At 44.1% G+C, this 14020-nt stretch overlaps 1 protein-coding gene across 3 annotated transcripts in view; it reads right to left on the bottom strand.

Annotated features, from left to right (window-relative positions):
• Window positions 1-14020, bottom strand: part of WWC1 (WW and C2 domain containing 1) — a 157498-nt gene that overhangs the window by 64815 nt on the left and 78663 nt on the right. For all 3 annotated transcript variants that reach the window (XM_086412786.1, XM_086412787.1, XM_086412785.1), the window contains one exon: window positions 6428-6631. In XM_086412786.1, the coding sequence (XP_086268912.1) occupies window positions 6428-6631 (204 nt within the window). The remainder of the gene's footprint in view (window positions 1-6427; window positions 6632-14020) is intronic.

Below are 14020 nucleotides of genomic sequence, written 5' to 3'. Positions count from 1 at the left end.
ATTTTCCTTAAATGTTTGAAGGCATTGCTCCATTGTCTTTTACATTTCCAGTGTTACTACTGAGAAGCCAGGAGCTATTCTGAGTCCTGATCATTTTTGTGTGACCTAGTTTTTCCTCTCTGAAAGCTTTTAGAATCTCGAATCGTTCCCCGTGTTTGAAGTGGCACAATGATATGTCTTTGGTGTGAGTTAACTTTTATCCTCTGTGTTGGGTGCTCACTGAGCGCTTTCAATCTCCTCTATCAGTTCTGGGAAATTTTTCTAAATTATGTCACTGATGCTTCTCTGTTTCTTCTGCTCTATCTGGAGCTTTCATTACTCGGATAGAGTTCTTGGCCTGATGCTATTTTTCCATCTCATTGTATTTTTGTTCTGCTTTTTAGAAAACTTCCTCAGTTTTACCTTCCAGGCTTCCTGTGGGTTTTTCATTTCTACTACCGTAGTTCAATTTCCAAAGGCTCTTCTGTGCTCTCTGAACGCTCCTATTTATAAAATGCAGCATCCTGTTTCACTTTCACAGTTGTGAGCTTTGCTCCATGTTTTCTTCTCCACGCACACTCTCCATTTCCTACAAGGCCTCCCCGCGGCCAGGTGTTTGTTTCATCTCTACTGTTCATGTAAGAGGCTTCCCGTAGATGTCCAGAAACTCAGCTGTCTGCTCACACTTAAACCGGGGACCCAAAAAGCTGGCTGGAGCAGAGTTTGTTGGAGATGGGTTACACGATTCACTGTGGGTTGTGTGGTATATGTGATTTATCTGGACTGTTTCATCCAAGAATCCTTGCTGTCGGTGTTTTTACATCTTTTCTCTCTATTTTTAATGTTACTGATGTACTTATTTGTGGCTGTGCTGGGTCTTTGCTGCTGTGTGGGCTTTTCTCTGGCTGCAGCAAGCAGGGGCTACTCTCTGGTTGTGGTGCTCGGGCTTTTCATTGCGGTGGTTTCTCTTGCTGCAGAACAGACTCTAGGGCTCGCGGGCTTCTCTAGTGGTGGCACACGGGTTTAGCTGCTCCCCGCCATGTGGGATCTTCCCGGACCAGGAATCGAACCCATGTCCTCTGCATTGGCAGGTAGATCCTGAGCCATTGGGCCACTAGGGAAATCTCATCTTTTCCGTTTATATCTCTTTTCTCTGAAAAAAAGAGACTCAGATTCCCCAGATTCTTCTACTGTCCAGCCTGGCAGGCAATAGCCTGGTACTCTTCTGGGAGTCAGGTGGTACATGCCGGCTGGGGTCTCAATCCTCAAGTTCATGTTCACTTGAATACCATGTTTTCAGTATGGTGCACCTCAGTTTTGAATTTGCCTGGTATCCTGTGGTCCAGAGACTCTGTTTTATTCTCTCGTAAAAATAAACCTCCTTTTTCATCAGTTTGGAGATAGGCACTGGCCTGGGTCTCACTGATTTGGGGAAGAGATCTGGTGGTCTGTGTCTCAGAAACAACTTTTCTCTGGTCTTCTTTGAGGGCCTCCTAACTTCATTCCCATTCCACAGAGACAGCCACTGCCTCCAATTCCTGACGCTTTTGCACATGCTCCAGGTAGACCAGAGGCCTGCTTTTTCTGTCAGCCCAATTCCTCCTTTCTCTGGTCTGTCAAATAGGCTGCTATCTGTCCTTCCGCCTTTAAGTCTCCACATTTTATTGCTGCCTTTTCCTCCAAGTCTCCCTGTCCTTGTGCATGTATGCCTTAAAAATCTCTTATCTGACATTTTCTTAGTTTCAAGAATGAGTGAAAGCACGTAGGTGGTTCAACTGGCATTTTTAGCAGCAAGGCGCCCAGTAACTGATTTTCCAAATGGGAAACCAAGGTCTGGAGGAGGAAGGAGCATGGTGAGGTCCCAAAGAACCCAGCTCTCCTGAGCTCTCATCTTTCAGAGGATGGAAGAACCCCAGTGTAGCCCTCAAACCTTAGAATTTGACTGGCTGACTTGGGTTAAATCAAGAGAATTGGTTTTGAAGTCAGATGCTTATGGGTATAAAAACTAGTTCTGCCACTTTTTAACAGTGTGACTTTGGGGAAGCTACTTTCCCTCTCCGGGCCTCAGTTTTCTTATCTGTAAAATGGGAACAACAGTATCTTGTAGGATTGTGTGTGTGTAGCAAGGTTATTTGATACAACATATGTACAGTGGCCAGCATATCACCCTGCAGAAATTCGATAGATGCATGTTAAATGAGAGTTCTCTTCTCATTCCCCATGGGGTGAGAGACTGTACCAGTGATGACAACAAAGCCTCCTTCCCCAAGGCAGAGCCCCACCTGTAGCCAAGCCCTACAGCAGCCAAGGCCAGGTGACAAAACTCTCACAAGCCCTGACAGGCCATCTGAGTTAGAGGGAGGCATGTGACCTCACCGGTCTATCAACATGCCAGAGAGCTTGACTTGGAAGGCAAACCTGGTTTGTCAAACCCTAAGAAAGTCATGAGGAGCCTTGGGTCATGCCTGTTTCACTAGGATGCTTGGGCTGAGGGATGCCCCCATCCCTTGCTGATTTATATCTTAGAACTAGTGATCTGAGATGATTCTTTTTAAAATTTTTAATTGGAGGATAATTGCTTTACAATGTTGTGTTAGTTTCTGCTGTACAACAATGTGAATCAGCTATAAGATACATATATCTCCTCTCTCTTGAGCCTCCCTCCCACCCCCATATCCCACCCCTCTAGGTCATCACAGGTCACAGGGCTGAGCTTCCCATGCTATACAGAAGCTTCCCACTAGCTATCTATTGATTTCTTCTTTAACATTCAAAATGATGGTGTCTTTGAACCTGATGGAGCACTCAGTAGTAGCACTGAAGTCATACGACAGGACTGCCTCAATTACTTTCTATAAGGAATTGTTTATTCTTACTGGTTCCAGGGATTGGTTTAAAATCTTGGTCATTTCAATGCCAATGAATTAATAATATCAAATAAATATTAATATTATCTATCGTGAGCTTAAGAATGTGATAACTAGTATTCCAAGTACAAATCCCGTAACACACCGGTGGAAGGTAACACTATTATTATGTCAGTTTTATACTTATTTTTGGCCACACCACACAGCATGTGGGATCTTAGTTTCCTAACCAGGGATCAAACTCCTGCCCTCTGCATTGGAAGCACAGAGTCTTAACCACAGGGAAGTCCCTGTCAATTTTACAGATGAAAAACTTCATGCAGAGAGAAGCAGCATCACTTGTACAAAGTTGAACAGCTAGGAAGTTGCATATCCTGGACTGGACCCCAGCAGTCCAGCCACAGAGTCCACATTCTCAAAAGATTATGTGATGTATTTCTTATCAGGAGAATACTTATTGAGCTTTTAATACATTCTAAGGGAATTGTGCTAAGTGGTTTACCTAGACCAGTGGTTTCTGGCTGGGGGCAACTTAGCCCACCCTGGGGCAGTGTCTACACTCATTTTTGGTTATCACAACTCTGGGTGGGAGATACTATAGGCAGAGACCAGGAATGCTGTTAAATATCCACAACACACAGGACAGCTCCCACTAAGAATGTGTCACTGCTGCCACTTGGCTCTTTTCCCCACCCTAAATTTTTATTTTGAAACCTTTGTATCTACTGGAAATTTGAAAGCATAATGTGATGAATATTGATAGATCCTTCACCTAGATCTACCAACTTTTAGCATTTCCCCACATCTGTTCTGTCTATCCCACCCTCCACTCTTATTCTCTCAGTAGGATGACTGCCTGGATCATAAAAGCCCTCAATAAATGATTATTGGGAAAAACCCATCCCACATCCAAAACCATCAATGAGTCATTGATCTCACTTAGACTGACATCATAGTTTTTTCATTTACCATACCCGCACCACCCCCCACCCCGCCGCCCCGGATTTTTTTGGAATTAAGTTGCAGACATGATGTCACATGAATGTCTTAGGAACAGGACATTCTCCTACACAGTTACAAAGTCATTATTATACTTAAGAAAATCTTCCAATTGCCTGAGAATATCTTTATGGCTGCTTTCCCCTCCATCCATGGTCTAGTCAAGGTGCAAACACTTCACTGGGTTTATGCCTCCTTAGACTTTTTTCATTTTGTAATCTAGAACATTGCCCCTCTTTCCGTTTTTTTTTCACTGCACTATTTTTTGTAAGTGTGTTGGGTAATTATCTTGTAGGATACTGTGCAGTATGGATCTGTCTGGTTGTTTCTTCATGATTCAATTGAGAGTAAACGTTTTTTGTCAAGAATCCTCGGTGATGTTTTTTTATTGCATCGCATCAGAAAGTATATAATGTCAGTCTGTCTCATTATTGGTGATGCTAATTTAACCCCTGTGTAAGGTGGCGGTGGCTGCAGCTCTTCAACATAAAAAATACATTTTACCCCCCAAAGATAGTAAGTTATTCAGGGTGTGATACTTGGGGTCCTTGTATACATCCTGACCTCCAAAATAGGAAGGTTTGTTTTTTTATACACTATGTCACTGTTTCAGACTACAGAAAGAAAAAAAATTATCTCTTTGAATCTGAATTTCACTAGGGATATTAATATCTCCCTCCAGGGCTCTGGTAAGAATAATGCTATGGACTTGGACTGAATTGTGTTCCCCAGAAATTCATATATTGAAGTCCTAACCCCTATTGTAATAGTATTTGGAGAAGGAGGCCTTTGGGAGGTAATTAGGGTTAGATGAGGTTATAGGGATAGGGCCCTTATGATGGGATTAGTGACCTTATAAGAGACACCACAGAGCTTGTTGTTTTCTCTTCTCTCTCTGCCATGTGAAGACACAGTGAGAAGACAGGGAGAGGGTCCCACCAGAACTCAACTGTACTGACACCCTGATCTCAGGATTCCAGCCTCCACAACTGTGGGAAAATAAGTGTCTGTGGTTAAAGCCACCTGGTCTGTGGTAATTTGTTATGGCAGTCCCAGCTGATTAAGACAGATTAAGTGCTAAAACCCTCATGATGGTCTCTAGGACATTATTTGACCTAGAAACAGCTAATGAGTATAATGCAGTTCTTTTCTGTAATCTGAGATTCTGGGTTTTTCCCTGAGTTGCCAAGGAAAAGGGCAGGGCTGGGACACTGAGTAACCTACTCACTGTCCTCCTCCCAGACCAAATTTCTCAAAGTGGGGGCTTCACACAGGGGGAATGTTTGATTACCCAGCCAAGGCATGGAAACCCTGACACCATCTTAGAAGCTAGCCCCTTGGCCCAAACTGCAGATGTTGGGGGAGAGGATTGTGTTTGTAACTTATCACCTCTTACCAGCTGTAAGACCCTGGGTATGCTATCAGTCTTCTCTAAGCTGCAGATTTTTCATCTGTTACAGGAAGATATTAATTGTGCTTCCCCACAGAACTGTTATGAGAATTAACTGAAATAACATATTCAGACCGTAGATGAGCATTTAGTAAGCACTCAGTAAACATAGAAAAGGATTAGCTATTAAAAATAGTGGCAGAAGACCAAAAAAAAAAAAAAAACCCCAAAACCCCAAAACATCAGAAAAGGTCAATGGGCTCTTTGAGAGCTATGGATCTGGTATTTCCCTACACTGAGAATGAAGGGACTGGGGTGCCTGTTCCCCTCCTGCAGACATGAGGGTGAACAAGGGAAATGGGAAATTTCCTCCACTAGGAAATACCAACAGATGTATAAGCAGATGTACTGTGATAGTGCTATGAACAAAATAAACAGCCATTACAGAGGCTAATGCTGGGGAAGGGCATCTGAGGATGGAGTTGTCAGAAGCAAGCCTCTCAGAGGAGATGACTGGAAGGGTGAGAAAGAGCCAGCTGTGCAAATGGATCAATAGAAAATCTTTCTAGGCAGGGGAGCAGCAAGGACAGAGACCCCGAGGTAGAAAGGTGTAGGGCAGGCTAGGGAAGCAGAATGGGTGTGCTTAGTACATCTAGACCCTAGTGACTGGGAGCATCCGTGGAGGTGGGAGTGGCTGGCAGGAGTCTGATCACATGGGGCTGTGTATGGAAAGAGTGATGCAAAAAAATACATATAACATAAAATTTACCAGTTTAACCATTTCAAAATATACATTTCAGAGGCCGTATATACATTTACACTGTTGTGCAGCCATCAACACCATCCACCTCCAAAACGTCTTCATCTTTCCAAACTGAAACTCTGTACATTAACCAAAAACTACCCCTGCTTCTCCCAGCCACTAAAGGGCTTCAAATAAGGAGATAGGTAAGTCAACTGGCATTCTGAGATGAAAAATGAATGAAAGGAAATGGAATGAAAATGGCAGATGAATCATAGCAAAGCACAAGCAGGAGCAGGAAAAGGGTGGTGGTTTTTGCAAGGAGTGGAGAGGAAAGAACACAGGTAGATCTGAGAAGCATCGAGAAGCAATACATGCAGGAGTCAGTGTGGCCATTTCCTCTTCCTTGAGGTCATGTTGGTGGGGGTACTGGTGGTGGGAGGTACTCACAGCTGACCTGGGAGCCAAGCTTGTGCTCCCAGACGGCATGCAGCTGCTGATACTCCTGCTGTGCAAGCTCTAAGCGCTGCTGCTTCACCTGGTAGATTTCCTTTTGTGCACTCAGGGCCTCCTGGGCCACCACCAGGTAATCCTTCAGCATGTGCTCCTGCTCCCGCCGCCACTGTACCCGGGGATCCTCGATCTGAGTGGTTTCTGGAACAGACCCCAGAGATCCTAGATTAGCACTTCAAAAATGTCTGTTGAGTTGGTGGCCTGTAGAATCTACCAGACAACAAAAAGTGTAATAAATATAAAATTACAGTAAATGTAAATGGGTTAAACTTGCCTTTTGAATAGCAGAGACTCTTCATTTGGATTAAGCAAACAAACATACACAAAAAACCAGGATCAATTTCCAAACCTGCAGTTACTCAGAGAATAGCCAGAATGAACAGATGTGAATTCTACTGTAATACAGAGAGGTTCAATGATATTACAGATGCTTAAAGTCATTCATTTCGGTAAATAGTAAAGGAAAATAAAATAACTGATATTTCAAAAGATGTACAGAATACTGTGTCCACACAGTATGTAAATTAGAACAGCCTTCCTAAAGGGCTATCTGACAGTGAAAATCAAGAGACTTAAAATGTTAATACCCTTCATCCAATAATTCCTCCCATAGTAATTTATTACAAAAAGTAATAAATTCAGGCAAAGATGCATTTGTATAAAATCATCTTCATCATAAACAAGCACTTATTTAATGTTTACTCTATGCCAAGCACTATTTCATTTACTTTGTATCTATTTACTCCTCTAATCCTCACATTAACTCTATAGAGAAAATTCTTTTATTACTCTGGTTAAACAAAAGAGAAAACTGAGACATAAAGAGGTTAAGTGACTTGCTCAAGGTCACACAAGAAATTACTGCTGAAATATGTATGCTATATTTACACAATACACTAAAACAGCCATTAAAAATCATGTCTTTGAAAAAAAAAACCAGAAAGGTGTTTACGATAAAAAAAATGGGTGTAAGTACTGAGGTCTCAACAGAATTGGAGGCAATTTAGCAACTAAACAATAATAACAACTGGGTAGGAACTGCATAAATAATTTGGATTTATCAAAATATATATGTACATTCTCAAATAGATTAGGAGGAAACAGCAAATTATCGACAGTAGATAATGTCTTGTTGGTAGGATGCTTTTTCTTCATTCTTTTTTATTTTTTAAATTATGTATCCAATAAAAATACACAGTGATAATTTAGAAAAAAGTAATAGGACAAAAAAATGGTTTTAAAAGGGTAGCTGGCAGCTGAGCAGATATGGAAGAGGTCAAAGCAATGTTAATGTCAAAGAATCAATGCCCATCGACTGCCAACTCCTCAGTCATCTCCCAGCTGGAAGGTGGGGTATGGGATGACAGACACACCAGAAATTATATAATCACAGCCATATGGTAAATTCAGCTTGCAGGAAAGTTTTGCTTAGCCCAAAGAACTTTAGTAATTTTGAATTGATTACTGGTATATAAAAATAAGGAGATTTTTTAAAAATTCATTTTTTATTTTTTTAAATTGGAACATTATTGTTTTATAATATTGTGTTAGTTTCTGCTGTACAACGAAGTAAATCAGGTTTTCAGTGTTAGTTGCTCAGTTGTGTCCAGCTCTTTTCAGATCAGGTATATGTATACACATAACACCTCCCTCTTGAGCCTCCTGTCAGCCCCACCCCCACACCTCCAGGTCATCACAGAGCACTGAGCCGAGCTCCCTGCGCTCATCAGCAGCGTCACACTAGCTGTCTGCTCTACACATGGTAGTGTACATATGTCAACACCACTCTCTCAATTCATCCCGAGCTCTCCTTCCCCTCCTGCGTCCACAAGTCTTTCTCTACACCTTTGCCTCTTTCTGTCCTGCAAATAGGTTCATCATACCATTCTTCTAGATTAGCAAGGATATTTATACATTAAAATCTTGATCTCTGGTTTTTCTGGATCATTCAGAAGATGTGGCCGCCAGGGGTCCACAAGCTACCCTCTGCACTCATTTCTGCCGTGTGTCTGGCTCCTGGGGAAATGAGTTAGAGCCTCCGCTCTCAGGCCCTTCACTCTCAGTCCTCCTGAACAGGCCCCAGTGAGCTTTTCCAATGAAAGAAAGAAGAGACAGGGAGAATGATCACAGAGGTAGCAGGGCCACGTTCTCATGCCCGCTGGTGATCACTGGGTTACAATGGGCAGGTTGCTTAACCTCTCTGAATCTACTTTTCTGATTATTAAAGAGAATAAGGGGCCCCGCCTCACTGCTTACACCCAGGTAAAGTAAACATACGATGGTGAGAGTAAAGCCAAAGCTATTCATTGAGGCCAGTGTTTGAATTATCTGTGAATAGCTGTTCTTCAAGCTCACCTCCTCCCTTTTTCTGGAAAAGAAAACAAGGTGTGAAGATGGCCTGTCTGTCCTGAACTAATGACACTCAGAGGACATTCTCCTATGCCCAGCCCCTTCTATGCTCACTCTCCTTCCTTAACTTCCATCTCACCAGAGTAGTTAACTTTACACCAGGGCAGGTTCTCAGAGACCCCCTTGGTCGACTACTTATTTCCTTGCTTATGTATCTGGCTGTGTCAGCTCTTGGCTACATCATGTGGGATCTTCCACTGCGGGCACAGACTCTCTAACTCTGGCTTCAGGGCTCAGTGCGGCGCGTGGGCTTAGCTGCTCCATGGCATGTGGGATCCTAGTTCCCCCACCAGAGATCAAACTTGTGCCCCCTGCTTTGCAGGGCAGATTCCCAACCACAGGACCACCAGGGAAGTCCTTGGTCAACTATTTTTCGGTTCTTGTTTTTATTAACGTTAAACATGGACATAGTTAAATCATTCAGCATGTCACAAAATCAGCTTCACACAAAATCATCCCGGCATCCCCTTCCCCTTCATTCGCTCTCTCCCTAAAAGGTAGCTACTTCCAACAAATGTTTAATTGATTGAATACAACCATCATTGAGACCCAGTTCTCCTTCCTCCCCCAGGCCCCAAACATCTACCTACAAATACACCGTACCCTCTCCATACAGCTCACAGTTCACGGGCTTCACATACTCCTCATCCCACCACACACCTGCTTTCTACATGCACCACACAAGCACCCGTGTGACTCACACTACTGAATTCTGCAAGGGCTTGAATTACAATTGTCTTAAAAACAGCTGAACATCTGGAGAAAGTCCAACCTTGTTGCTATGCAAAGGAATGCAAATGAAACACAATGAAGTAACAGTTTAAACCTGTGATGAATGTATCAAAAGTAAAGAAGTGAAATTAGTCATATACTGATCGAGGTATGAGGAAAACAGTACCCTCATTGCTTGTAGTAATGCAGATTGACTCCATCTTTTAGAAATATTATCCAACTAGGAAGAGTTACCAGAAGCCTCACAAGTGTCCACAACCTTTCACTTGGCGATCCTACATTTGGAAATGTGACTCCAGGGAAGTATCACAGAAGAATAGAGCAATATGCTTAAAGACTCTCCCTCAAGTGTTATTTTTCATAACAAACAAATGGAAAGAACCCAAAGGTCAGTTGTTTTATGTGTCATAATGTATTGATGCATCTGTTTGATACATTAAAAATGGCAAATATGAAGACTATGTAGCATCTCTCAAATATTCATGACATAGTGTGAAAAGAAAACAGAAAACACAATTTGATCACTGATTAAAACCATCTAATCCCGGAGAAGGCAATGGCACCCCACTCCAGTACTCTTGCCTGGAAAATCCCATGGACGGAGGAGCCTGGTGGCTGCAGTCCATGGGGTCGAGAAGAGTCGGACACGACTGAGCGACTTCACTTTCACTTTTCACTTTTCACTTTCATGCATTGGAGAAGGAAATGGCAACCCACTCCAGTGTTCTTGCCTGGAGAGTCCCAGGGACGGGGGAGCCTGGTGGGCTGCCGTCTATGGGGTCACACAGAGTCGGACACGACTGAAGCGACTTAGCAGCAGCAGCAGCAATCATGATAGATAAAATCAATGCAAGAACACGAAGCTACAATCATTGTAAATTTGAGAAATAAATGCCCACAAATTAACAAATAAATATTTAATAAATAAATGAGTACTCTCTTTATGCCAACAGCTCCATTTCAAATGCCTACTTCAGCCCAGTTCTCTTTTCCAAACACCAGATTCCTACATTAAACTGACCAACATCTCCTCTCAGATGGATAACAGGCATGGAAGATGTGACCCATCCCAGCAAACCCTTGTTCTTCCTTCCTAAACACATCACTCCTCTTATAGCTTTCTCCATCCAATGGATGGCAATTCCATCCTGTCACCTGCTCAGAGAGGCTCACTTATTCCTTTTTCTTCCACACCACACATGTAATCTATCAGGAAGCCTTGTTGGCTTTATCTTGAAAACACCTCCAGCCTCAGGCCACTTTTCACCACCTCCGCCACTATAGCCTTGGTCCGGGCCAGTGTCCTTTGTCACCTGGACTACTGCAACATTCTTTCACAGGTTTCCCTATGTCTGTCCTTGTTCCATGGTCTACTCTCAGGAAAGCAGCCAATGACCCTTTTTAAGACATAAAACAGATCACACCACTCATCTGTTTAAAATTCTCCATGCTAAGTTGCTTCAGTCATGAGCGAATCTTGGTGACCCTATGGACTGTAGCCCACTAGGCTCCTCTGTCCATGGGATTCTCCAGGCAAAGATACTGGAGTGGGTTGCCATTTCCTCCTCTGGGGGATCTTCAATGGCTCCCATCACGTGGAATAAAAGCTCGAGCCCTTCAGATGGATTACTGCCCCATCCAGGCCCTGCTACCACCTGGCCTGATGCCCTCCTCCCTACTTCCTTACAAATTCTGCTAAATGCACACCTGCCTCCTTGTCACCCCTTGAGAAGTAAAATGTGATCACATATTGGCATTTTCGCTCGGTCAACCCTCTCTGCTTGAAACACTCTCCCCACCTCCTTCAAGTCTTAGCTCAGAGAGCATTTTCTCAACACTGCCCCTCCCCTGCCACCCACAAATGCACACAGCACACCTCAGCCCCACGCTCTGCTTCCCACTTTTCTCATAACCCTGATAATTTAAAAATACACTACATAATTGGCTTACTTATTCTGTTTATCTTCTGCTGCTTCTGCCAAAATGAAAGCTCTATGAAGGCAAGGATCATTGCCATCTTGCACTCTCATGTACCCCATGCTCCCAGTACAGTGCCTAGAACATTGTAGGAGGTCGATAAATATTTGCTGAATGAATGAATGCTTGATGGTGGATTTAATTTGTTGTTCAATTCTATTATCTCTATAACAGTAATTTCAGGGGCTTTCCCTGGTGGTTCAGTGGTAAAGAATCTGCCTGCCAGTGCAGGGGACACAGGCTTGGTTCCTGGTCCAGGAAGATCCCATGTGCCACGGAGCAACTAAGCCCATGTGCCATAACTACTGAGCCTGTGCTCTAGAGCCCAGGAGCTGCAACTACTGAAGCCTGTAAACCTAGAGCCTGTGCTCCGCACAAGAGAAGCCGCCTCAACGAGAAGCCTGTTTTCCACAACCAGAGAGTAGCCCCTGCTCACCACAACTAGAGAAAAGCCCCTGCAGCAATGAAGACCCAGCACAGCCACAAATAAATACATCAAATTCATAAACAAAACCAAACCGTAATTGCAGTCACTCACAGAGGATTGGTCCGAGTCCACAGCTCTGAATGAGTGGGCCTTGTGCATACCACCGTTTGTATCACTGGCTCCGTCCTCTAGAAGTGGTACCCTCCATCCAATGAGAGCACCTTCCAGCCAAAAGAAACCCTGCAGCCTGACTGCTGGCAGAACTACCAGAGAGAATTCTTCCTTTTGTGGTTTTCATTTACTCTCCTTCCTATACACACCCTCGTTTCTGCTACCATCCCCTCAAGAACATACTCTACCATTGCATGACACGCCTTCCGTCTCTCCAACGACTCCCAGAAGCACCAGAAAATCCCACTCCTGCCATCAGATTTCAATGAGGGGGATTCACTCAGCAATTAGAGACAGGAAAGGACTAGTGCAGGTTCCTGTACATCAGTGTTTAACCCAATATACCGTGCAGCCCTCCAAGCATTAGCCTCCTTCCCCATACACACTCAATTAGGCACATTTACGTCTCATTATCCAATATGCAATCATGAGTGCTAATAAAAACCGTTGCTACCCTCAACAATGCAATCAGTGCCATTAGCTGTCCCTCAGAAACTCTCCTCTGCTTTGGTGCCAAGTCTGCTCACTCACCCATTTATTTAGCCATGCATTCATGCACGTGTAACCTTTTCTAGGTAGCAAAGGTCAAGTGCACACCTACTCTGTGCCTTGCCAGGCAAAAAAGTCTGGGGAACCTGCCCTGACAGGTAAATGGTTATACTACAGAATGTGAGGGGCACAGCAGAGATTTGACCAGGTGCTACAGAAACCCAGAAGAGGAAGTGGATGGAGAAGCCCAACTTCACTCCCAGGATGAGTTCAAATCCCAGCCCTGCCATGCTTTGGCTCTGAGAGTTGCACAGTCAATTTCTATCTCTAAATTCCATTCATAAGACAGAGTTAATCATCCTAGTGCTTCCCAGGTGGCGCCAATGGTCAAGAATCTGCCTGCCAATGGAGGAGACTCAGGTTCGATCCCTGGGTAGGGAAGAGACCCTAGAGTAGGGAATGGCACCCCACTCCAGTACTCTTGCTTGGAAAATCCCATGGACAGAGGAGCCTGGCCGGGTCTCAAAGAGTTGGGTACAACTGAAATGTCTTAGCATGCACACACAGACGCACCCGTGGAAGAACCAGGCTCTTTCCCTTCTGGCAGGCTATAGTCCATGGGGTCACAAAGAGTCGGGCATGACTGAGCACACACGCACAATCATCCTAGCATCCCACAGGGGTGTTGGGAGGATTGCATGAGATGATGCCTAATCAAGTGCCTTGTCCAGCACATGGCACAGAGTGCATGCTCAGGAAACAAGGGCTACTAGGAGTCAGCGCCTTAATCTCAACCTTCGGACACGTGCCACTGCAATCTATTCTCCTCTTGCCTGAAAGGACAAGAGGAATCCCACAGCTCAGAAGGCTGAGATCGAGACAGAAAAATCCTCTTTCCTCGATTATACATGGACAAATAGGGCAGCAAATTCCCGAGGACAAGAATAGTCTTGGCCAAGAAGGTGCACAATGGATGAGGCCCAAGCACACGTCAACTCTTCCTGCCTGGAAGACCTCAACCCGGGTTCTTCCACCTGTGAGACGGCATGCTTCTCCCCTTCTCGACCGACACTTCCATCAAAGTCCCAGAGACAAAGACACTGGGAACCTTCATTCTGGATCAGGATATCCGGACCACAGATATAAAATGAGAGTGGGCTGACTGGTGTGATGGGCTGGAGATACACACATACATCACTCAGACCATCCATTACAGACACATGCTGTATGCTGCTGGGGACTTGCTGTAGGGGCAGTGGCTGCTAAAAAATAATCTGGGGACGACACGGACACATCTACCTTCTGTGAAAAAAATCTGTATGCAT

Source organism: Bos grunniens, chromosome 7 (genome assembly GCF_055505025.1).
Source record: "Bos grunniens cultivar Pamir isolate PY7600 chromosome 7, Bosgru_T2T1.0, whole genome shotgun sequence".
Classification (NCBI taxonomy): domain Eukaryota; kingdom Metazoa; phylum Chordata; class Mammalia; order Artiodactyla; family Bovidae; genus Bos; species Bos grunniens.
This window is presented reverse-complemented; position numbering and strand designations above follow the sequence as displayed.